General features: G+C 44.1%; 1 protein-coding gene across 2 annotated transcripts in view; it reads right to left on the reverse strand.

Moving 5' to 3' along the window:
• Nucleotides 1-2,027: 2,027 nt before the first annotated feature.
• Nucleotides 2,028-23,512, reverse strand: part of RAB31 (RAB31, member RAS oncogene family) — a 126,644-nt gene continuing 105,159 nt past the window's right edge. For both annotated transcript variants that reach the window (XM_032397868.1, XM_032397869.1), the window contains exons 6-7: nt 18,062-18,171; nt 2,028-5,540 (exon numbers count right to left, since the gene is read on the reverse strand). In XM_032397868.1, the coding sequence (XP_032253759.1) occupies nt 5,443-5,540; nt 18,062-18,171 (208 nt within the window). In that variant the 3' untranslated portion in view covers nt 2,028-5,442. The remainder of the gene's footprint in view (nt 5,541-18,061; nt 18,172-23,512) is intronic.

Below are 23,512 nucleotides of genomic sequence, written 5' to 3' on the forward strand. Positions count from 1 at the left end.
CTGCCCACAGAGACCGTAAGATATAGGTGTTCATGGTTTTAAGACACTAAGTTTTGGATGAATACGTATTCAGTAATAGGTAATGTGTATGTATGTTATACATATAACACACACATATATACGCATATATACACACACACGTACATACACACAAACACAAAAGCACATACACTTAATTCCTACAAATAGAAAAACAGGATTCGTGGGTCATAGGATGTAGTGTTTTCAAATGTCTCAGATACACATTATCAAACCACTTTCTAGGAAGACTGTGGATTTGCACTCTTGACAGGCATGTACAAGAGCGCCCATCTTCAGGATGCCTGCCAATGCTCGGTATTACCTGTCTGGTGTCTCCATAAACACTGGAATGAAGGAGAAGAAGGAGCTTCATGGATGTACAAGAAGCCAGCGGAACCACATGGGGCTGTAGTCTCGACACTTCAGAGAAGACGCTCCTGGAGACAGATGCTCATGAAATTAGGATGAGATCTCCCTCCTCTTCTAACCTCAAGCCTCACTCTTGGGACAACAGTTGCTGAGCAGGAAATGTTTAATGACTGCTCAGAACATCCACAGGCAGTCCTTGGTCGTCAAGCCGAGTAAAGCTCTGGACTTTCTGCCCTTGTTCTCCAGAGTCCGTAAGTCAACCAGTTGTTTTGTAAAAACATGTGAGGTGCCTTAGTGCACAACTCCTCAGACCCTGGCTCCTATGAAATAAACCCCCAGGCTGGGACAAAACAGGACTGACGGACGGGGGAGAGGCAGGGCCGTCTGTATAGAATGCTATTGACGAAGAAGGCTGGGCTGCACATTTTCGGGCTAAATCCAACAATCCGTTGGGCTGTTCTAAAACATTTCCCCACGTTGCCATAAAGGGGTAACCACTTCCTAGGAAATGCAAAAGAGAGGCTTATTTTCTCACAAAACTGGAACACCGGGTCTCTTGGTGAGGGTGGTTTTTATTTTGTTTCTTGTTTGATTACATATTGCAAGCAGCTTCCCAGCACGGGAGGGACTTGAATGCTGAGTACACGAGGCACTGCCTTCCTCCCTCTTCACACTCTTTTCCGTGTCCATCGACACATCAAACAGTGCTTTGCACACAAAGTACAAGATGCACAGGCATGCGAGAGGAAGTCTGCGTGGGCAGGCGGGGGCAGCTGGGATGATGAAAGGATGGGCCTAAGTCAGCCTTGTAAAATTTACTGAGAATTAAGTTGGCAATTACACTTATGATTCTTTCTAGCACATTTACAAAGTCAGCTTCATCCTTCATTGTTTCTTGTTTCCATGGCCTCTCTTTCAAATAACTTAATACAGCAAAATGCATTGACTAATAAAGCACATACCTTGAAATTACCAAATGCTATCATTTTGTCATATTGGCTTCAGATTTTTCTATCATAAAATTAATAGAAATTACTGCCAGTTAAATGTCCTTTGTTCCCCTCCCTGATCCTGTCTACTTGCTGCCTCCCCAGAGGTGAGCACTATCATGAAGTTGATGTTTTGCTTTCTAATTCCTCCTTTATTTCTACACACACATGTTCACAAACAACATTCATGATTGTTTTTGTGTGAATTTGTACGCGTTTGTACTTCTTTAACTTGCTTTATTCACTCGTTCAGGCCACAGCTCTGTTGCTCAGGCTGTGCACTGCATTAATTCCTGAGGTTCCATTCACACAGGCCACTAGAAGAGTGGCTCCCTTGGGGGTGTGCAGTATGTAGCCCTGCACGCCACATTCTGTTTTGAGATACGTGGTTGGTTCACAAGAGATCTTGCATTCATTTTAATTATCGTATAGTGTTCATCATGTAGTTGTGCCACATTTTATTACTGATTTCCTTAGGGGAAGACATTTTGCTATTGCAAACAGTGCCAGTGAACACCCCCTACACATGTCTTTGTATGTATCGGTACCCAAATATCTCTGGGGAATCACCATGCTTTATTCTGAGGTAATTGTGATTTTTTAAAAAAAATGATCCTACTGAACATTATAAGAAAAAGACAAACTTGGTAAAACTTACAATATTTATTAGTATGAATCAGTGTGTGTTAAAACCCAAATAACATATACAATTGGGTGATGTTGAGGGCAGTGCCTTACTATAGAATACAAGGTGGAAAGGTCCTAATTGTCTGCAGCAGCGTCTTCTATATGTGAGAACTGGGTCCAGCCCAGCCAGAAGCCCTTTACAGAAACACAAGAAAAAGGAATGGTTTACACAACAGAGCACTGACATTAGATCACTGGGTCTGCTTTCAACAGTGATGGCTGAAAAAGTAGACCTGATGCTGAATGGATCTGAATACAGCTCAGAGCCCTTTAGTTTATAAGCCAGCTTGTAATTCGAGTGGCTGCGAGCATTGCAGCAAGTGGAGTCCTGTAAGAGGAGCTCGGCTTCAGCCAGCGTACGCCATAGTCCTTGACCGTCAAGGAAATACTTCCGTCATCCAAACCTCCCTTGGCAAATGAATTCAGTTCTCCTTGGGGCACAGCCCTTCCGTTGGCTAAAAGTTAGTTTTAGGTCTTCTTCAACCTTCTCTAGTCTGCAAGGTAATGTCATCTTGAGCACCCTGATGTACCATTTCAAGTATAAAATGGCAAGTCAATTATGTACCGACCTAAAATGTGTGCACGACTCCAGCGCCACCTTAGAGATTCCCACGGGGAAATGACCCCTATGAGAACCCAGGCCTACACTGTACAACACACAGGCACGAGCCAGACTCAGCCAGTGAAATGGATTACATATCGGTGTCACAAACACAAAATCATATTTACACATATACATGCCCATGGAAGGAAAGAAAACGGAGGGGAAAAAAGCAAAGTTTGGAAAATTATGTGAAGGATTTACACCACATGAAACTACTTGACATTTTGGAGCAATAGTCAATTCCAGGCTTTTACACGATATTACACGGTTAGAGTTCAATGATCAGAACAGCCAGAAAGTCATTGCAAGACAAAATAAGGGAAGAAAGCAAGCTTCATTGCGGACGAGGTTAGGGCGTCTATCTGCCCAGGAGCCTCCATGTTTATACGAATGCATGTGTGCCCAAGTGCTGGGTACTCTTTCCCCAGCTGCTGCGAGTAGTGATTACATACACATTGTCATCCGACTGGCTGGAAGAGTTAAGGCAGTACAGAAAGGTAAAAGAGTGGTTCACACCCTCAATGTGCTTCTGAAATAAGACCATGGGCTCATTCGTGGGTTGCTCGCTCCACGTGATTAACATCAGCTCTTTCATGCAAGATGCAACCACTAAAGACCCCGACCAGGGCTTGGAACCCCGCGGGGACGTGGACCGCCTTAGCTGCGCAACCTGAGCGGCTGTCTAGAGATAGACCGAGGTTCTCAGGGACAGCTGGAGGAGGAAAGGTTCCACAACGAGCCTTCATGCCCCCTGGAAAGATGTCATTCAATTTGCAGCCCCAATTTTTTAACTTTCGGAAGAGGCATGATCATCACTTGGCCTGCAAGCAGAATCATGCTGGCTACTAGTAAAGTTGACAATGTGGAGAAAACCCTAAAAAGCCTGGCAAGGGCTCTGCCAAGACTTCCAAATGCCACTTGCTAGCAGTTTTTGAGTGCCAGTCTCGGAGAGCTAAGAGGCACTCTCGAACCAAAAATAAGTATTTCTGGCCTGCACATCCTAAGATTGTCAAACTATTCTTGCAAGCTGAGTGAAGCAGTGGCGATAGCCAATTGACAGCATATTGTTGAGTTTTTCTAGAAAAAAACAAACCCTAAATCTGTGATTTCAACCTGTTTTCTTGATTGCAGTCCCCATAAAGGAGTGCAAACTCGGCCATGACTCTCTCAAGGACCCTTGCTTTTCGTTGACGGCGATCTCACCGTCTCTACCTGTCAAGAGCAGGGTGGGCACAGCCATGACAGGCCTCCGAGGAACCAGCTCACACTGTTACTGGAGTCTTGAGGTCTTTTGTCGGCTCACCATCTCTCTCCTGGCTTTTATGTTATAGGTTTTCTATTAATGTTTGCTGGGCCTTGAATGTTGCTAGCCGAAAAGGTACTGGCTGGCCCTATTACCACGCTGCCTGATTAACCATTCCTGGGACCAGCCAGTCTTGAGTTTCCTAGTCCCCACCGAAGGCACGGATCCAAATGCCCTTTAAGAATTTCCTCCCAATATAAGCCTTAATAGGAAAGCAACTGCTTCTGGATCCCAGGTATTTATGGAAGTTAGAATGGTAATAAGATTTGGATTTCTAGTGGAAATAGCTTTTCTTCCCTTCTGTGCCTTCTTTCCCTTTCCTTCCATTGGATTCAGACATCTTTCATCAATTGAGCAGACAGGGAATCTAGAAAGGAAGGTTTTATGAAAGCCTACTCTCAGCTAACTAACGGGCATTCTAGGGTTGGACCTCTGGTGAGTCCTACCTCCCAGCTGCCCAAGCTTGGCATCTTCTAAAACACTTTCTCCAGTTTTATAATTTGGGGGGGGCGGGTCTCAAATCTTAAGGTGCTTCCTCTGGCTGGCTTTCCTGTAACCTACTGATTGATAGTATTAGAAATTTGCCCTATGATTTAGACTCAGAACATCCTCCAGCTAGTTTTCCCCCTGGATATGACACCATGACATACTGTCTTAGTAAAACCCTACTCCGTGAATTAATCTTCTGTAAGAGAGTGGGAATTTATTACTGTGGAGATGATGCATCCCAGGCAGTCTCTGGAAAAATATTTATATGCTACATCTGTCACTGTTTACGCAGTAACTACTCAAATGACTCTTTCAAACTAGGCCTCCTAACCCCCAAACTGCATGAACTATCTTAGTCAGATTTGGTTTGTTTATATATGACTAAAACTTAGAAAAACAGGCATCAAGTACAAGTCAGAGATGTAGACAACAGTTTCTAATACATCTTTCTCCACTTTCATAATGGCTCAAGTCTCTAGCTTGAGTGATGATCCAATTACACTCCACTGAAAGGTAAATGGAATGAAATGAAATGAAACTTTCAGTGAAGTCTGGCCAGGTAACAGAGGGAGTGGCACCGGGGAACTTGCTGAAATTGGGCTGAGGAACCGAGGAAGTCAAAGGGGAAGGCCACCTCAGAATCTCACACACAGATAAGCCAGTGAGATGGCTGTACAAATTGAAGAATATTTTAAGGTTTTTAACAACAACAACAACAACAAAAAACTCAACTGTACTTACTACCTAACATCTGTTTCCTCTCATGTGCATTTCATACACCAAAGGCCATTTTGTGGTAGTATGGCAGATTTTTCTGGAGTTTTCTAAAAGCCTTTTCCAGGGACATTTCCTGCCCCATCGCTTCAGGTCTTCCAGGATGCCAAGCCAGCATCTCTCATCTCCCTACGCGGGGTGCCAGGCTGCCAAGAATGGGAGGTCGGCTCTGGCTTCTTCAAGTACAGCGGACCATGGCCCACGGGTCAGCAGCACCGCCGGCTGGCTTGCGTGGCTTGCTTCCCAAGTTTGATTGCTCCATTGTTTCCATTTTCATGGGGGTCCAAGGGTGGGATCTGGCGACCTGGAACAAAGAGGAGGCCAGTATTGATTTCTTTTTTTCCAGTCGACACCATATACAGACTGTGACCCTGCCTCAACACCTCCACAAAACGTCCAGGTTATACAGGAAGTAGAGGGGTCCAGGAATGTCTCTTCCTCCCTCCCTCCCTCCTTCCCTTTGTTGCTCTGATGCCTGAAGTCAAACTCCTGTTTGGAAAGTTAAGGAAAAGTAAAAGCAGCTTCCTGATACCATGGATTTCCCTGGATTTGGAACCCCACGCTCCTGAGTAAGGGGGCAAGTCCCCATCCACTTTCTGTGCATCAACATCAGCTCGCTGCTTCCTCCCCAGCCCTCCCCCAGGTCTGCCCCACCTCAGTGAGCTGCCTCATGGCAGCAGGGCTTCCGTGGTAACCATGAGGACTCAGCCTTCTGCTTCTTCAAATAGAATTATAATCTTCCTAGTAATACCATTTGTTAACACTTAGCTCCCCATCCGTCATCCTGCCATGCACGAGTCATCTTATTTTTCTTCAAGATTTTATATATTTATTTGACACAGAGAGATAGCAAGAGAGAGAACACAAGCAGGGGGAGTGGGAGAGGGAGAAGCAGGCTCCCCACCGAGCAGGGAGCCCGATGTGGGGGCTCGATCCCTGGACCTTGGGATCATGACCTGAGCCAAAGGCAGACGCCCAATGACTGAGCCACCCGAGTCATCTTATTTTTACTTAATGTAATTTTAAAAATTGTCCTAGAGTCTCTGTAAATAAAGGCAAAGTAAAAATTAAGAAGGCAATGGTGGAGGATAGGGAGGTGGTAGCTAAAGGGTATGCAGTTTCTTTTCGAGATGATAGAGATATTCTGAAACTATTGATGAACAGCTCTGTAAATATACTAAAAACCATTGACTTGTATACTTCAAATTGATGAAATGGACAGTATGTGAGTTTTATCTCAATAAAGCTTTCTTTGGAAAAGGCAGTGGGATCTGGAAATAACAAATATGTGTTTAGAACTTCACCATTCTCAAAAACGTTCCCGGGCACTCAAGGCTGTGAGGTCAGTGTGATGGCTGCTATTATCATCATTTTACTAAGTCTCAGAGAGCTCAGGTCACAGGCTGCAGGTCATGTCCACAATAAAGTGGCGCAGGTGGTTCTTTGATTATCTTGATTTTCTGATGGGTCCCAAAGCCTGTGTATTTCCCGTTGCACCAGGTTCACTCTCTCTGCTACATTTCTATCCCCCATAAAAAGCATGCAACACTAGCTCTAAAATAAAGGTTGTTAAAATCAGTTCATCAGTGTATCAGTTTACTAAGTAAGCAGTCATTAGAAATGGAAGGGAAATTAGCTCCAAAGACAAAGGCCTTCAGTGCAAGTGGAGGTTACCTCCAGATTATACAGACAGTCAAATCATCCTGGGTACTTCTGCACCAGGAGCAGAAATAGTTAATGACCAAGGTATGGTGCACTGTGTACACTGGGTGCCACGGCCACTTATCAAAGCTCAGGCATAGAGATTAAGGTCATTGGCGGGTATCCAAAATCCAAAATTAATTGTAGAGCTCTTCATTTGAGGATGAAGCAGATGAGAAGGTTGTAATAATTCTGAAGCCACTATTCAGGCCGCTGCCTGGAAGCCCACAAAGCTAAGCAAAGCTGTCACTCGCCGTTCTCAAAGCAGTTCAGCCCTGACCCAGAAGCAAATGAGAACGGAAGTATATATACTTTCCTCCTTTGGACCTGATGTGTTTTTTATTAGTCGTAATTAAGAGGAAGTAAATAAAATGCCTCTTCTACTTTGTCAATCTTAAGCAATGAATAGAGGGGAAAGCTCCCAAGGACTACCAATGCTCTGATTTATTTAGGTCCGATCTTGCCAATCAAGTGTTATTTACTCCTCCAGAGCAAGTGCTGTGTTTTGGAGGGACGACGGTGTCACGTTATATCATTATTTAAATTTGTAGGACTTCAGATGCCTCCTGAATGTGTTTGCTGCTGCAACAGGGGCTTTGGCTTTTGCATCTGAAATGCTCTGGGACAAAATTATAATTCTGATTGGTGCAAGCTGTGGCCCTAGTTAATAAAGCCAAGTACTGTCCCCTGATAAGTAGTTTTGACAATATCAAAATCAACATCCTACACTAACATCAACTTCATGCTATTCTTATGTTGTTAACTCTACAGTTAGCCAAAGAGTGGGGTGCCTGTGTGGCTCAGCTGATTAAGCATCTTCCTTCGGCTCAGGTCATGATCTCAGGGTTCTGGGATCGAGCCCCGCATCGGGCTCCCTGCTCAGCAGAGAGCCTGCCTCTCCCTCTCCCTCTGCCACTCCACCTGCTTGTGTGCTCTCTCTCTCAAATAAATAAAATCTTAAAAAAAAATAAAGTTTGCAAAAGAGCATTACGCGTTTAGCCCTCCTATCCGTGACTTATTCTACATGCCTCATGTCGTAAGATCTTTCCTACGAAACATACCCCAAATACACAGAAAGCTTCTGCATACAATACACATTGAAGTCACAAGGGTTGAGTGAAAATCTAGAAACCAAGAGCACATGGAAAGCACAATGGGAAGGTGAGGGCAGCCTGTCGCCATCCCTCTTTGCCCTGCCTGTCTTCCTCCCTCTTTCCCGCCTCCCACTTCTCTCCTCCGTGGACAATAAGCAAGGCAATGTTTAGGGTGCAAGATCCAGTAGACCCAGAGGTCATGCCTCGAGAAGGCTCCTTTCTTCTTTGTTTTAAACTGTTAGCTGCATTTTTGAACCAGTTGTCAAACCTGGCTTCTTAGAGGCACCAGGTCAGTCCTGTTTGTCTTCGGAATATTCAAAATCTCACTTATTAGAACAATGTGTTTCTCAAAAAGAGATTTACAGCAGTTTCCTTAGACTTCGTTTTTCTCCTCTAGTAAAAGGGTTCTGAGATCTGAGAGTCAGTGTTGCAGTTAAGTGAACTTGGACAAGCTATTTAACATCTCCAAGATGGCCTTTCCTTACCAATAAAAAGACCATGAGAAATTAACTGGACAGCCGCTCTGCCTTATCGATCTGTGGCTCTCACCAGTATGGAAGGAATGAACAACCATGAACGGGTCCTGGGGGTGTCTCAAGTGGAGTTTGCTTGGGGAGAAGGGTTCAGGTACAAGGGTGGGGACCCATCCTACTCTCCTACAAAACACAACCTGGGATCCCCACTTCAAAGTGAGAAGAAAGGAAACGCTTCCACTTTAAGGTAGAGGTTGAGGAAGGCTGGTCATAACAATGAGGTGAGCACCTTAAAACCAGAAGGAAGCCAACAGCGCTGTGAAAACACACGAGCCCCGATCTTGTGATCAGAGTTATTTGGAACTTACTGAAAGGTTAAATGTACTTAGACAAAAGAATGGTTCCGGAAAATGGCCAAGGCATTTTGTACCAAGGCGATCACACAATTGAATCTGTATTAATTACAGGGGCACAGAATAGGACAAATACACACACACACACACACACGTCTGAAAGGCTCTGAGCATCACGCTCTGCAGGTTTCTATTCTTACAAAACATCCTTTGAGTACACAATCTCCATAACAAGTCATCCTGGAGTAGAAATCCTAAACCAGGGTGTTTATTTTAATAAGGTTTGGATTGTAGAAGATTCTGCTTGGGAAAAGTTAAAGGACTTTTTTTTTGAAATTCAGTTTTCCTGAAAGTTGACAGCCTAGAGAAAAAGCAGGTTTTATAAATGATTCCTCAGGAATGCAATATGTGAAAAAACAAACTCCAAGCCTATAAATTTGATCATGGCTCTGGACCGGGGGCTGTCATGCTTTCACACACAACAAAAATAAAGCAGCGTGCTTGGCTGCAGCCGTTCTTTTTCCTTGTGTGGAGGACAGGCCATTCCCTGTGTGAGCCTGGAGGCCTCCCTGAGATTTCTGCTGTTCATATGCTTCTCCCCTTTCACGGCAGGTCAGGATTTACTCAGCTCGGCTACCTTCCGTTGGGCGTTAGAAGTGCTGGTAACTGCTGTCTAACTTCCATTTCTTGATCCTGATTTTCTGAATCATCCCAATTAGTAAATTGACCAATAGGACTTGGCAGTATTTACCCCTGATAATGGCCTTTAAGCCTCTCCATTTGGGGGGGGGGTGTCTCTGTGGAACACTGCAGTGGCTCACAATCATGGAACACTGCCCTTGGAATACAGAATGAGAGTGGGGGCAGGGGGCCGGGCAAGTCACTTGAGTCATTCTCTGAACTGTCCTTTTGCTGCTGTAAAGAAGATAATATTGGAATTATTAGATGACCTTGAACGTTAGAGTCTAGACCTGACAAATGAGCTAACATGCTATGTGGGACCAGAATGGCTTAGGAGACACAGAGTGAATGGCACCAAGAGACTTGCAGGAAGTCCAGTCAGGGATAAGGAAAGCCTTGATCTGGGTGCCATGAAGAGAAGCAGAAAAAAAAGATGGGAAGGACTATGGGAAGACACTTCACAGAGAGATGGATAAAGAAAAGCAAAGATCAATGTCTAGGTTGCTGAAGGCATGGTGATGTCCACAGAGATGGAAAAAGGGGGAGGTCACCATAGGCTGTTAGTCCCAAATGCCAGAGGGCTTCAATATGGAAGGGCTTAAGTTACTCTAAAATCATTAGACTTCCTTACCATTCAAGGGCATCTTTTCCTTTTATTTTTCTTTTTAAATGAGTAGACTTTCTTTCTTTCTTTCTTTACGGAGCTGTTTTAGGTTTACAGAAAAAGTTGAGCATAAAGTATAGAGAGCTCCTAATACCCTCATCCCCAACTTTCCCTGTTTTAACGACTAGCACAACTGTGGCATATTTATTACGATCGATGAGCCATCATTAATTATTATGAACAAAAGTCCATAGTTTACATCAGGGCTCATTCTCGGTGCTGTATATCCTCTGGGGTTTGATAAATGTATAACGTTAGGCACCCTCCATTACAACACCATACAGAATAACTTCACTGCCCTAAAAATCCTCTGTGCTCCCCTATTCACCCCCGCTCCTTCCCCTGATGAGCCTCTGGCGACCACTGATCTTTCCACTGTCCTTGTAAGTTTACCTTTTCCAGACTGTCACATAGTTGGGATCATACAGTACAACACAGCCTTTTCTGATTGGCTTCTTTCACTTAGCAATATGCATTTAAGGTTTTACCATGTCTTTTCATGGCCTGATACCTCATTTATTTCTACTGCTGTATAATATTCCATTGAATGGATCTATCCCTTTAATTTTTCTATTTTAACATTTAAAAATTGTAAGACACAAAAAACACTAGCCACAAGGGGAAAATCTAACAAACCAGACTTCATCAAATTAAGAACTTCTGCTCTTTCAAAGACATTGTCAAGAAAATGGAAAGGCAAGCCACAGCCTGAGAGAAAATATCTGAAAAAACAAATATCTGATAAAAACACATGTCTCCAGAATATATAAAAATAATCTTTAAAACTTGACAATAAGAAAACAAACTCAACACAAAACAGGCAAAATTTGAAATAACATTTCACCAAAGAGACACAAGCATTGCAAATAAGCACATAAAAAAGCAAACATTATTAGTCACTGGGAAGATGGACATTAAAACTACCAGGAGATACCACTAAACTCCCATCAGAATGACTGAAATTTTATCAACTGACAAAACCGAGTGTTGATGAGGATGTGAAGCTATTGGAGCTCTCCCACATTTGTGATAGCAATGTAAAATGCTAAAAACACTTCGGAAAACTGTTTGCAGTCCCTTAACAGGTTAAACATTACCTAGCAGATAAGCCAGCCATTCCACACTGAGGTATTTATCCATACAAAGACTCGTATGTGAATGTTCATAGCAAACTTATAATTGCCAAAAGCTGAAAACACCCCAAATGTTAGGTGAATGGATTAACACATTTTTCCTCATGCAATGGAATACTACTGAGCAACCCAGGAACCCACCCAGCAAAGTCCATACTGTGTTAGACTACGGAGGGCAACTGATCTCATTTCTTGAATAAGGAAGTTACATGAGAGAACAAAGGGAGAAAGATGGAGAGGGCATCTCTTGCTCAAGAGAGACTTAAGAGACATATCCACTAATCACTGCATGTGGAATTTCTGTGCATCTTGATTCAAACAAACTGTAAAATGCAAACAGAGAAACCAATTCGGGCAAATATGAGACATTTGGAAATTTGAACACTGAATATTTGGTGATATTACTATGATAACAGCATTAGGATTACTAATGTAATAATGAAATTGCTGTTACAAAGAAAAGATTACATTCTGAAAATGTTTACAGATAAAATGATGTCTGGAATTCCCTTCGAAATAACGCAGGTGGGGGTTAAGGGGGAGTGGGGCATAGAGATGAAATAGCTCTGTTATAAGTGCATGCTGGTTCACTAGGTTATTTGGTTTACTGGTGTATATTTTTAAATTTTTCTAAAATAAAGCCTGTTTTTGTTTTTTAGTTCCCTGGAACCTCACCACAATGAAACAACCACTGTTAACATTTTAAGTGTATGTATCCTTCCAACCTTCGCCCAGAAGAATATATTATTTACCATTATATATTATATGGTGCATATTTTATGAAATCAAGATATTATACAAACCGGTCTGTAACTTCTGTTTCACAGTCAACAATTTATCTTTCCGTGTCAGGAAATACAGATGTACATCATCGTTCTTAATCAATAGTTTATACTGGTGACAGCATGGCTTTTTAAAAACCCATTTCCCAACTTTTGGACCATTAAGTCATTTCCTGTTTTTTACCATTATGAATAATGTTACCATAAGCTGCCATAGGCAATGAGCAATGAGACAGACTAGAAGTCCCAGCGCTCCCTGCCAGCCACTCACTTACTAGCTCTGTGACCTAGAGCAAGTTACAAACCTCTCAGTGCCTCAGTTTCCTCATATGTAAAATAGGGATGATAACAGTGCCTATTTCACAGCAAAAATGGTGCATCGAATGAGTTAATAAACGTTTAAGCAACTGCAACAAGGGGACAGAATGAGAATGTGCTGTGTGTTAAACATTCCTGCTACATTTTGCACGCCTGATCAGTTTCTGCTTTGGAATCATTGGGATAAAAGGTACACATGTTTAGGGCTTTTCATATCCCACTTGTCCATATTCTGAAAATCACATTATTTCACAGACATGCCCTATTACTGCAGTCCCTAAATTAACTTTTTTTTGGTATAAGAAAGTAGACAGGCTTTTTCTTTGTCCTTTCCTGTCCCTTAATGGCCAAACCTACTTTCATTTGACAGCTAGCTACACTACTATAAAATTTGCAAATGCTTCGTTTTGTTTTTAAACCTGCTCCAAACAAAAAGTAACTACTAGAGAATTTTAAAAATCCAGGGCACTTAACAAAGCTAACACTGTGCGAAGAGTGATTATAAAACAAGACCTGATCCCTGCCCACAAGTCTTAACTTTCTGCCTGTCGTAGGAACACCCTAGTATAATTTTTCCAAACCAAAAAGCTTGTACCTCTAATTATACTCACTTGAAAAAATATTTCTCACCTTGTTCTCAGACTACCAACAAGCAAAAAACTTAGTTTAATGTCTACAGTGTCTCCAGATGTGATTTTCGGAAGAAAGCCTTGTGTTCTCTTCTCCATAGTCAGCATTCAAATTAACTGGAACAAAAGCACAGCTGTCTGGCCGAGGTCCCACCCCAAAACAGACATTTTTCTGGTGAGCCTACAGCTCTACCTCTTTTGGCCCTTAGGGAGAGTTTTTAAAGAAACCAAAACGGTATTTAAGTTGCATAATTAAAATGCACAAACCAAAACCTGTGTTTCTCACACTCCAGAATGCAGTCTGGTAGGCTCCCATCAGATGCAGCCCCAAGAGAGACGTCCTGTGCCAGGAAAGGGGACCCGGGGAGTGCGGACTGGATCATACCACTCTCTCCCTAGGTCCCAATGCCCAGCCTGTTCCCCGTGTAACTGGTTCCACTTTCAGAAGAGTTCTGAAATTCACGTCCACGTTCCTCCACCCCATCCCAGTCTCCCCTCTCCTGCACAACTGCAACAGCACCCTGCCTGGGGAGATATTTCCAACCTTTCTCTCCCTGCACATTCCCCAAGAGGGGTGGGGGGTCTTTCCCTGTAAACTGGATATGCCACACCCCTGCTTAAAACACTTTCGGGGGCTTCCGGCTGCATTCAGAATACCACCCCCTCCTTCCCAGTACAGGGCCAGCAAGGACCTGGCTTAGTCTCCCCTCCCAGCGCCTGAGCTCCCCACGGCAAACCAGCAGATTAATTTCTCCTAAATGCAGCACACCACCTCCCGCCTCAGGAACTCAGCTCCCGGGGGCTCACTGGGCCTGACAGTTCCTCTCCAGCTCTTTGCCCAATTGGCCTCTGTCCATTTTCCAGGTCCAGCCTAAAATCATTTCCCTGGTGAGATCTCCCCCACCCGATCTGAAGTCCCCACCTGTCCCTATCCCCGCGGTCCTTGTTCTTTTGCTTCAAAGCATTTATTACAATGTGTAATTATACATTCATTCGACTCTGTGCCAACAGGCTCTCTCCGGCCTTGACAGCCAGTTTGTTTTGCTCATCTTGGTGTCCCTGTGTCTAGCAAGGCACCTAACCCACAGAAGGGTACAGGATAGGTTTGCTGAACATATGAATGAAGAGATACCAGGCCTGTCCGATGGACTGGTGTCATCCAACCTTAAGTCCCCACAGAAGAGTGACTGCATTTTGCTTGATCTAGCGACCACACCGAAATAGTAGTTCCTGGCACATCATGAGGTAAGGACAAAGATCCAAATTCAAAAATCTGAATTTAGCCCTATCCTATTCACTCATCTTAGCTTTATGGAGAATATGACAGAGTTAAGATCTGCTCGCAGAGAACTTGCTGTAGGTATATACCTAAAGCACCTGGAGAACCACGTAGAGTATTCATTTAATGTGTTCATTTAATTTAATCATTTAAATGTGTTCAATTACCAGAATGATGGGGAAGCCATAAGTAACCTCGTGAACCACCCATGAGAGTTGGGGCAGATGAAGACTTCATAAGGAAAAAGGTAGGAACTGGACCTTCAAGGAATTAAGGTTGACAGGGAGGAAGGAGGAGCATCACATTCAGGGTCAGAGACAGCATATGTGCGAAGGAGGAGGTAAAGACGAAGCCTGCTGAGGAGAAGACACCAGAGCTCTGGACCCCACCTTTCAAGATCACAGAGTCAGGTCAAGAGAGGAGTTTCATAAGGAAGACCATCAAGAGTTTGGTTTTGATATGTAACTCTATCATGAGTAAACAGCAACAGAATATCTTTGGGCTTTCATAGCACAAAGTTGAAACACTCAAATGTACCACAATTTTCTTGGCCAAGAATAGTTCTTATCTTTTAACTCAAAGAGGAAAAAGTCAGTGTTCCAATTAAAGGTATAAGAGCTCAAGAAAGGAAAACGAACAACCCTGGGGAGAAATGCATGGAGGAGAACGAGCCATAGGCAGCAGGGTAAAGGAGCTCCAAAAATGGGATTGAGAAAAGGGCACATGGAGGAATGCCAATCAGAGGACACCATGTGAGGACAGACTGTGCACAGCTCCCCCTCCCAAAAACAGGGCAGCATCCAACTCCTTTACAAGGTAGCTTCAGCCTCCGCAAACAGATAATAGTTCGCTAAACAATTTCCAGTTAGCACATACATTATGTCTAGGAAACACGGTTGTCTCTTTCTGGTTTATGAACACTCTGGGAATATAGAAGAGAAACATCTGTCTCTTCCTCCAAGTCAGTATGAATTAATTTTGTTTAAGCACACCTTTTCAAAGGGCTTTTATTCTCACCACTTTTTTTATTACATCTTTTCTCCCAGGAACTTTTGCCTCTGGAACATTGCTTTGGGGAGCATAAAAGTCAGCAATATCCTGTTCTATTTTGAGCTCAGGGAGGAGCGCATGTAATATAAGTAGGAACGGGGAAAAGGAAAATAAACGAAATGTCCGCTGCGGTGTATTTAGGTGTACTTGGTGCTGCATTTTAAATTAACCTGTAATTAGGCTACAACACCCCATTCTGAAGAAATTCACCTAAGGAGTATGGAGGCACCAGCACTTACAGTATACACATGGCTAGAGGTCTTGCTGCGGGCCGTGTACCTACACGCTTCTTTACTAAGGCAATTTTAACCAAAGTATAATGAAACAGAAATAAACAACTGTTTATTTGACATAGAAGATGAGGTGGCACAACTATTCTATGGCTTATTTAGAAATTAATTATTTGAAGCCATAATTTGAAGCCATAATTATCCAGTGCTTTAAGCAAAACACGTGATTTTTCATTTTTTTAAAGATTTTATTTATTTATTTGAGAGAGAGAGAGCAAGCACGAGTGGGGGGAGGAGTAGAGGGAGAAGCCGACTCCCCACTCATCAGGGAGCTGGGGGTGGGGCTCCATCCTGGGGCTCTGGGATCATTACCAGAGCCAAAGGCAGACCCTTAACTGACTGAGCCACCCAGGCACCTCAAACACGTGCTTTTTCTTAAATGAAGCAGACCACCAAGATCTTAGGAATTCCTTACTCATAGTCCCCATCCCCTTGAGCCATAAAGACCTCATGTGGGTGAAGAGATGTCTACTGACTGCACCATACAAAAAAGTATCTTTCCAGGTAAGGTATTAATACTTGCTGCTTGGGCTTATTTTCTTCTTTGCAGTTCTTATTTTGTTCTTTATTTTAGTAATGATTTGTGTAAACCTCAGAAAGTCTCCCAGCTTGGGCAGAAACCTCCAGCTGAATCTCAGGTGTGCAGAGAACTGTGCTTCCTTCACTGGCCACTGCCGTCTGCACCACGTGCCTACCGGGGGCTAATGCTGGGGAAAGGGCTCCAGAACATATAAGGAGCTGCACAAAGGAAAGGGGTCAATGTCATGGTCATCAGGAGCTATCTACCTTCACTAATTAAAACCTTTAATCAAAACAAAATGTTGAATCGTCATACAACTTGCCTAACTTGCCAGAAAAGCCGAACGCCACCGGAAAAGAATGAGTTTGATGTGAGGGAAAATGAGGTTAATGGAACAAGTTCAAGCCAAACGCCCTAAGATGTCACCCAGCGTTCCACAGAAACAGGGCAGCTGAGCGGTGGCTTCACAGCAGAGCATTGCAGCCACGGCCCGTTCTCAGGAAGGAGCAGGAATCTGGGGATCCAGGGTTTCCAACATAAAATTACAGCCTAGCACTCTACAGTCCAAGCACTAAGGTCAACACGCTTGGATAACACTAATCTGTTGAGAGCATAAAATAACAGCAGGAACACGAAGCCTCGGAAGGAGGATGGAAGGGAAGGTGATGTGGACCCCAGGGAACAAGTTAGGCTGGGGCTGTGTGTGTTTGTGTGCATTTCTGTATCGTGTAAGTAACCCAGACCAGAGTTCCCCATCTCCAAGTGAAGTCCCCGTCAAGCCAAGAGAAACAAACAAAATAATCCCTGCTATGTGTTCTCAGAGCCTAAAGTAATGAACCAAAACCGGTTAAAAGGAAATCAAATCTGTTCTGGGAAGTGACAGCCCCTCTGACTTTGAGAGCACCGCCAACAATGATTTCAGGCAGAAGAGAGATCAAACCATCGGTTTCCCCTCTGGAATGCCCTTCTGGAATTGTCTGGAACCAGATAAGACCTTTGAGAACAACGGCCAACTGTTCAGGGGTTCAACTTTTCTGAAGGCGGGCACCCCAGGCCTCTGAGTCCCAGCACCTCAGTAAAGGCTGACACTTGGACAAAGTCCCCCATTAGGCTCTGGGGGCAACCCAGGACAGTTTCCCAAGACAGCCAGCAGCAGGGAGCTCTCTGAGGGGACCCAGTGCAGAACATCTTTACCAAAGAAGTTGTGAAGGGGAAATCTGGCCATCAGCTGGGATACAGGTCTTAGATAAAGGTGACTTATGGGGAACCAGCATGAAGAAAGGGAATTATAACACGACCCAGAACAGGAGACAAAGAAGGGAGCCACCACCTTCCACTAGCTGGCTGATCAGAAATGAGAAAAATCAACTGTCCACCTAATTCCCAATTTCAGGTCTTGTGGGATGGAGACTCATTTTTTTTGATGACCACCAGGCGAAAGAAATTACGAAAAGGTCCCTTTATTTTGTTTGCCTAGAGTCATTCCGTTTAACACATGACTTTAGTTTTCTACGCCTTATCACTGTCTGTTTTATTTCTCTCCCCCTCAACATACTAACACAAAATGCTATCAAACACACAACTTTTTAATTATAATGACTTCTTTTGTGACACAGTTACTTCATTTTGGTTCATAAAACATAGAATCGACAGGTTAAAGCACAGAACTGTGGAAATTCAGAATCGGGAGGCACGATATAGGTCAGGACTAACAAATGCCGACTGTAAGTTTTATATCCATGGCATCAGACAGAGTCACACAGAGGGAAAGCTCCAGGCAGCATCCTGTGATTTTATCCTTTGACTCTCAGAAGCATACAAATGTAAGCAAAGTCGAGAACGCAGTTCAGGTACTTACTGATTCCTTGAAAGAGCTCTTCGATATTAATAGCATTTTTTGCACTTGTTTCAACCACGACAGCACCTATGGATTCGGCATATTCCTTAGCATCCTTCAAGGGAACTTCCCTGGAAAAGAGGTCACACCCAGACAGAAATGAATGCTCATTTGTACAATATAAATAACCCAACAGACCAAACAGAAAGCTCATGTGGAAACAGCTCCTTTATCTAAGTCCTGTAGAATAACCACACAATCGATCAGCAAATATTGAAAACTAGTATGGGTGAAAATGTTTAAAGTTTAAAACCTGGTTTCTGGCATCCATGGAGATAAGACTCCCCATATGTAAAATGCTGTGCCTGGTCCCACAAAAGGAAAGAATTCCAGAACATTAGAAAAACTCATTAGGAAGATGGCCGCATACATTTCAGCTTTCAGAGTTAGGGCTGATTTCAATTCTTTTCCCATAAAAAATGACTCCATTTTTTTAAATTGTGTATATGTGCATGTACACACGTGTGCACGGTTCTGCACACACACATGCTCTTGTAGAACTTTTTACATATTGTCTTTCACACATCAGAGAGAATATGTCACAGGATGTGAGCGTCTGGAAGTGAACATGGTTATAGCTACAATGGCTGTGATGCAATAGGACAGAACTGGACTTTCACCCGTAAAAGGCTCTTCCTGCAAAGATGTTAGGACATGAATTCTATTTAAATGAATAATCTAGAAAGACATTTATTGACCTATTTTTAATGTGAAGATGCTGTGGTGGATCTGAAGATTAAAAAGACACAGTTCCTGTTCCCCAGAAGTTTAGTCATGTATTCAACAAATATTTATTGAGTGGCTATTATACGCCAGGCTCTCTTGTAGGTGCTAGAGAAAACAGTAACCCCTGCCTTCTGGAACCTCCACTTGAGAGCAAAGACAAACATCTATGGTCACTCTAACCCACAACATTGTAACATCTGCAATACGTGGATAATAAAGGTGCAATAAAGCACTTCAGAATGAGAGGAAGTACAGAAGTACCAAAAGTACAGAAGTACAGGAAGTGCACATAAGTACAGGAAGTATACAAAAGTACAGGAAGTACAGAAGTACAAGTAGTGTACAGAAGTTCCAGGAAGTACAGAGAAGTCCAGGAAGTATACAGAAGTACAGGAAGTGATGCACTTTGATCAATGGAACCTGGGAAGGTGAGTGGAGTGTGGCCATGAAGCAGGGTGAACATGGATGGCAATTTGTGATGCCACCTCCTGAGAAAGGCCCCATGGCAGGGGAGTATCCTCAACCCCAGATACTGTTCAAAGTTGATTCTGTACCCAGCACTGCCTTGGATGTAAGAGTGGATTTACAAGTGAATGATATGGTGTCAGAATGGAGAGAAGGTCAGAATGACTGGAGCTGAGAGGGGAGGGGGTGGCCAGCAGGAATCCTGGCAGAGGGGCCAGAAGACACCCCCCATGCCTGTCTCATGCCCAGCAGCCACTGAAGAACAGGAGGGCAACAGGGTCAGCCCCACATTCTAAGGGAAAACAGTACACCAAATAGACTGGAGTGGGGAGTGAGGAGAAGAATTTGGAAGCTCTAATGCTGAACTAGACAGATGGCTACAGGAAAAGGAGAAAGGCAGACAGAAAATCAAACCTGGGAGCAGGGTGAAGAGACTGTATCCCTCTCCCACCTCCTTCCCTTTCCTCCACCCCTCCAAATGCCTCCTAAAAGGCTGTAACTGGTTTATAAAGTTACTGGGGAAATTCGCCCTTGGCATTTAAATTCATTATGGACCCCAAATCAAATGAGAGGAGGACTTTTCAGGTGCTAGCTGGAAAAAGGCTCAAGGAGAGGCTACTGTAGTAAAGGCAGTGGCCCCAGGATTCCAAACTGGAGAAAAGAAGCCTCCTGAGTTGTCAGCTGGAATCTGTACCGCCATAATCTTTCTTACCAAAGACCCACTGGGAAAAACTACGCTCCTTAACCTGCCCTCTCTACTGTTTCCAACAGACAAGCCCCAGGCCTCTCACGAAGATTGAATGGGAAAAAAAAGAAACTTGAGTTTTTTTGGTGGCAATGAATTTTACATTTGAAACATCCCAGAAAAGGGCTTTCCTACGTTCAGTTTGGCATATTACCCTATTTTTCATTTCTTCCTGGTAGTCTTTATCAAAGCACAGATAGAAGGGTGGGGCTCATCTCTACCTAAATGTGCTTCAGGTAAGACAGGCTATGCCTTGCTAATCTCCACCTGGGGGCAGGGAGTATTCTGGCCATCAAGGAAGCCTTGAAGACCCCTCAGGTGAGAGCAGATTACAGTCACATGCTTCCCCCCCAGCCCGCCTCTCATCAGCTCCTTTGTGAGACAAAGAGGAGTAGAATAGGTTTTGCCAAGATTAAGGCAAGAACAAAGTCACTTGCCACAGAACCCAAAATATCCATCCTGAGCGTAACAGTAAGCCCGGGTGGGCTAACCATCTCACAGTCTACATGCTGGACCCTGGAATGGACAGATAAGAAAAGTATGTCCTCACACTTCTTCCGTGTTTAGAAATGGTCTCATGAAATAAATGATTTTCCCAAAATGACATAGTGAGTCAGGGGTGGAGGCAGGGTCTAACCTAAGACCCTCTGGCTCTGCCCACTTTGCTCCCATCAGGCCTTGACAACATAACCACCCAACTGGCACCCACATTCCAGAGGCCATTCTTTCGATCTTCATAGACAGAAAATATGTGGGGTTCAAAAGATCCTCATACTGTAATATACCAGAATCAGGGGCGGAGGCAAGGGAAGGACATATCCTATCCTCCTAAAGAACAGGTTCTTACTCAGTCTGGAGGGCCAGTGAAAGTCCCTCTAACAACGAACTGAAATCAGAAGGACCAACCACACTTGGGTCTGTCAAAATAGGTTTCCTCTATTGTGGTATAAAAAGAAATATGTATTGTATGCTCTTTCTCCTTGCTTCTTGGCACAGAGGTCCTGAAACCACCAAGTTTCCTGAGTGACAGGTGTGCCCTTTGTTATTTGTAAAGAGCTCCATTATGCCATACCTGAGTTTCTTACAGGTAGGGGCCCCTAGCGAGCTTCAGATGGGGGCTGGTTGCCAGGGGATCCAACCCCATGATTAGAGGGTTGAAACTTTCAGCCCCACTCTCCAACCCTGGGGATGGGAGAACTGGAGATTTTATCAATCATGACTAAGTAAAGAAACCTCAGTGAAAACTCTTGAACACAGGGCTTGGAGGGTTTGAGTTGATGAACATGTCGAGGTACTATACCTTGCTCTATGCATCTCTTCCCTTTGCCTGGTCCTGAGTTGTATTCTTTAGAGGAAAACTGTAATCATAAGTCTAGTGCTTTCGTGAGTTCACAGAACTCTGTTCTAGTGAATTATCGAACCCAAGGTGGAGGGGACATAGGAACCCCCAAACTGGTAGTCCTGGGCAGAAGTGAGGTTAACTTGGGGATACCCAAGACTTGCATCTGGCATCTAAAGTGGAGGGGCAGTCTTGTGGGACTGAGTCCGTAATTTGTGGGATCTGTGCTAACTCCAGGCAGTTACTGTCAGAATTGAACTGAAAGGCAGGACACCCAGTTGGCATCGACAAATTGTTGTTGGAACAAACAGGCACAACTACAATCGAAAGAAGAGCCTTAAAAAGGTGAGAATTTCCTTCCTTGGAGCCTCTTGAAGGTAAAATAGAAACCACTGGGAACGCCTCCAGCTGCATTTCAAGAGAGGCCCACTGCACACCCCACACGGCTGGAAGGCTGCCATCACTGGTCTTCTGTAATTATGGTTACATGAGACTATGGCATCTAATGACTTTCGTTCATTTTTTTCAACAAATATTTATCAAGTGTCTGCCATATGCTGGGCATTGTGCTAGGCATTGGAACAGATAGATTGAAACTAATTTGCCCAAGCCAGAGTATAAACAAAGCTAGTCAATTTTGATGGGAAGACTGTTTTTCGACTTTCTAGACCAACCTATGTACAGAATTCAGGACTCCCAGAAATCACCCAGAAGAGTTATTGCCAGGGGCGCCTGGGTGACTCAGTCGGTTAAGCCTCTGCCTTTGGCTCAGGTCATGATCCCAGGGTCCTAGAATCGAGCCCCAAGTCGGGCTCCCTACTCAGCAAGAAGTCTGCTTCTCCCTCTCCCTCTGCCCCTAACCCCTACTCCTTCTCTCTCTGTCTCAAATAAATAAAATCTTAAAAAAAAAAAAAAAAAAAGTTACTGCCAACCAGCCAGCAAGTGTAGACTAGGAGTCCTTCTCCCTTGGCACCCCTCCCATCACTGCTCCTTCAGCCTCTTTCAGGAGCTGATGATGTTCTGCCTACCTTATATATCAGCATCCCGAAGGTTTCTTTCTTAACTGACGTCCTACCCCCACCGGAAAGCAACCACAGGCAGGCCCAGTGGTCAGGTTAGAGGTTAGGATGCAGAGCCAATGGGAGACATGAAGGGCAGAGAAAGTGGGAAAGCTGGAGATTGGGGGGAGGCTACCGTCCACTTACCAGGAAAACACTAAATTCAAGGGACATGAGAAGAGACCAGAGTTAGGGTCAGGACCAAGAGGCTGAGTGATGGGGAGAGAGAGCAATACGGGTCAGGCTTAGGGTGAAAACACACAGAAGGGAGTCTTCTTCTAACCCAGGTCTGGTGTCAATCAGCTCATACTTCAGTGTGGTCCACACAGCAGCCTGTCACGTGTCTTGGACCCGGGCAGAGGCCTGAGCAGGCTACAACACTCGCAGGCTCTCCATGGGGGAGGGAGGTCAGGAAACAGCATTCTTGTGGGCTCCAGAGTTTTCAACGGGCTACACTGCCCAACAAGGGTCCTTGTTTTGTTGTTCGTGAAGTAACCTGGCAATGTGGCAGCTGACTCATTCTAATTTCAGAGGTATTTAATTCTCCATGATCCTCCCCCATGGATGGCAGAGGAAGAGGAGGGCAGGTAACCCAAGAAGGAGTTCCTGAAGCCCTACCCGAGCGGGAGGGGGATTCAAAGCGGCAGGCTACAGGCAGAGTGATGCTCTGTCCCCCGTAGGGGTTCATCGGGAAGGTTCAGTTCCATCCTGAAAGTCAGTGGATATAGGTGCTCCAACGGTGCCTCCCCCGTCCCAGGTCTTATGCCCCTCATTCTATCAGATGGGGTGAATGCTTTATAGCAATTCTACATGTTAAGAAATTTGATATTATAAGGTGCTCAAAACAATACCCGGCACATAATCAGTGCTATATCAGTGTTCCTTTAATCAATTGTCACAAAGCTCCATCAGCAAGGATGGTGGCATGGCACCATTTTCTTACAGAAGGCCACCAAAAAGACTGAGGAAATGATGCAGATGGAGGAAACAAGTAAACAGGAGGCTCAAACTAACTACTTCAGAATTTGAAGGTCCTTCACAGGTTTATGTGACTCAACCCCTTCATTTTATGGCCCAAG

The sequence above is a fragment of the Phoca vitulina genome, unplaced genomic scaffold (genome assembly GCF_004348235.1).
Source record: "Phoca vitulina isolate PV1807 unplaced genomic scaffold, GSC_HSeal_1.0 scaffold105, whole genome shotgun sequence".
Classification (NCBI taxonomy): domain Eukaryota; kingdom Metazoa; phylum Chordata; class Mammalia; order Carnivora; family Phocidae; genus Phoca; species Phoca vitulina.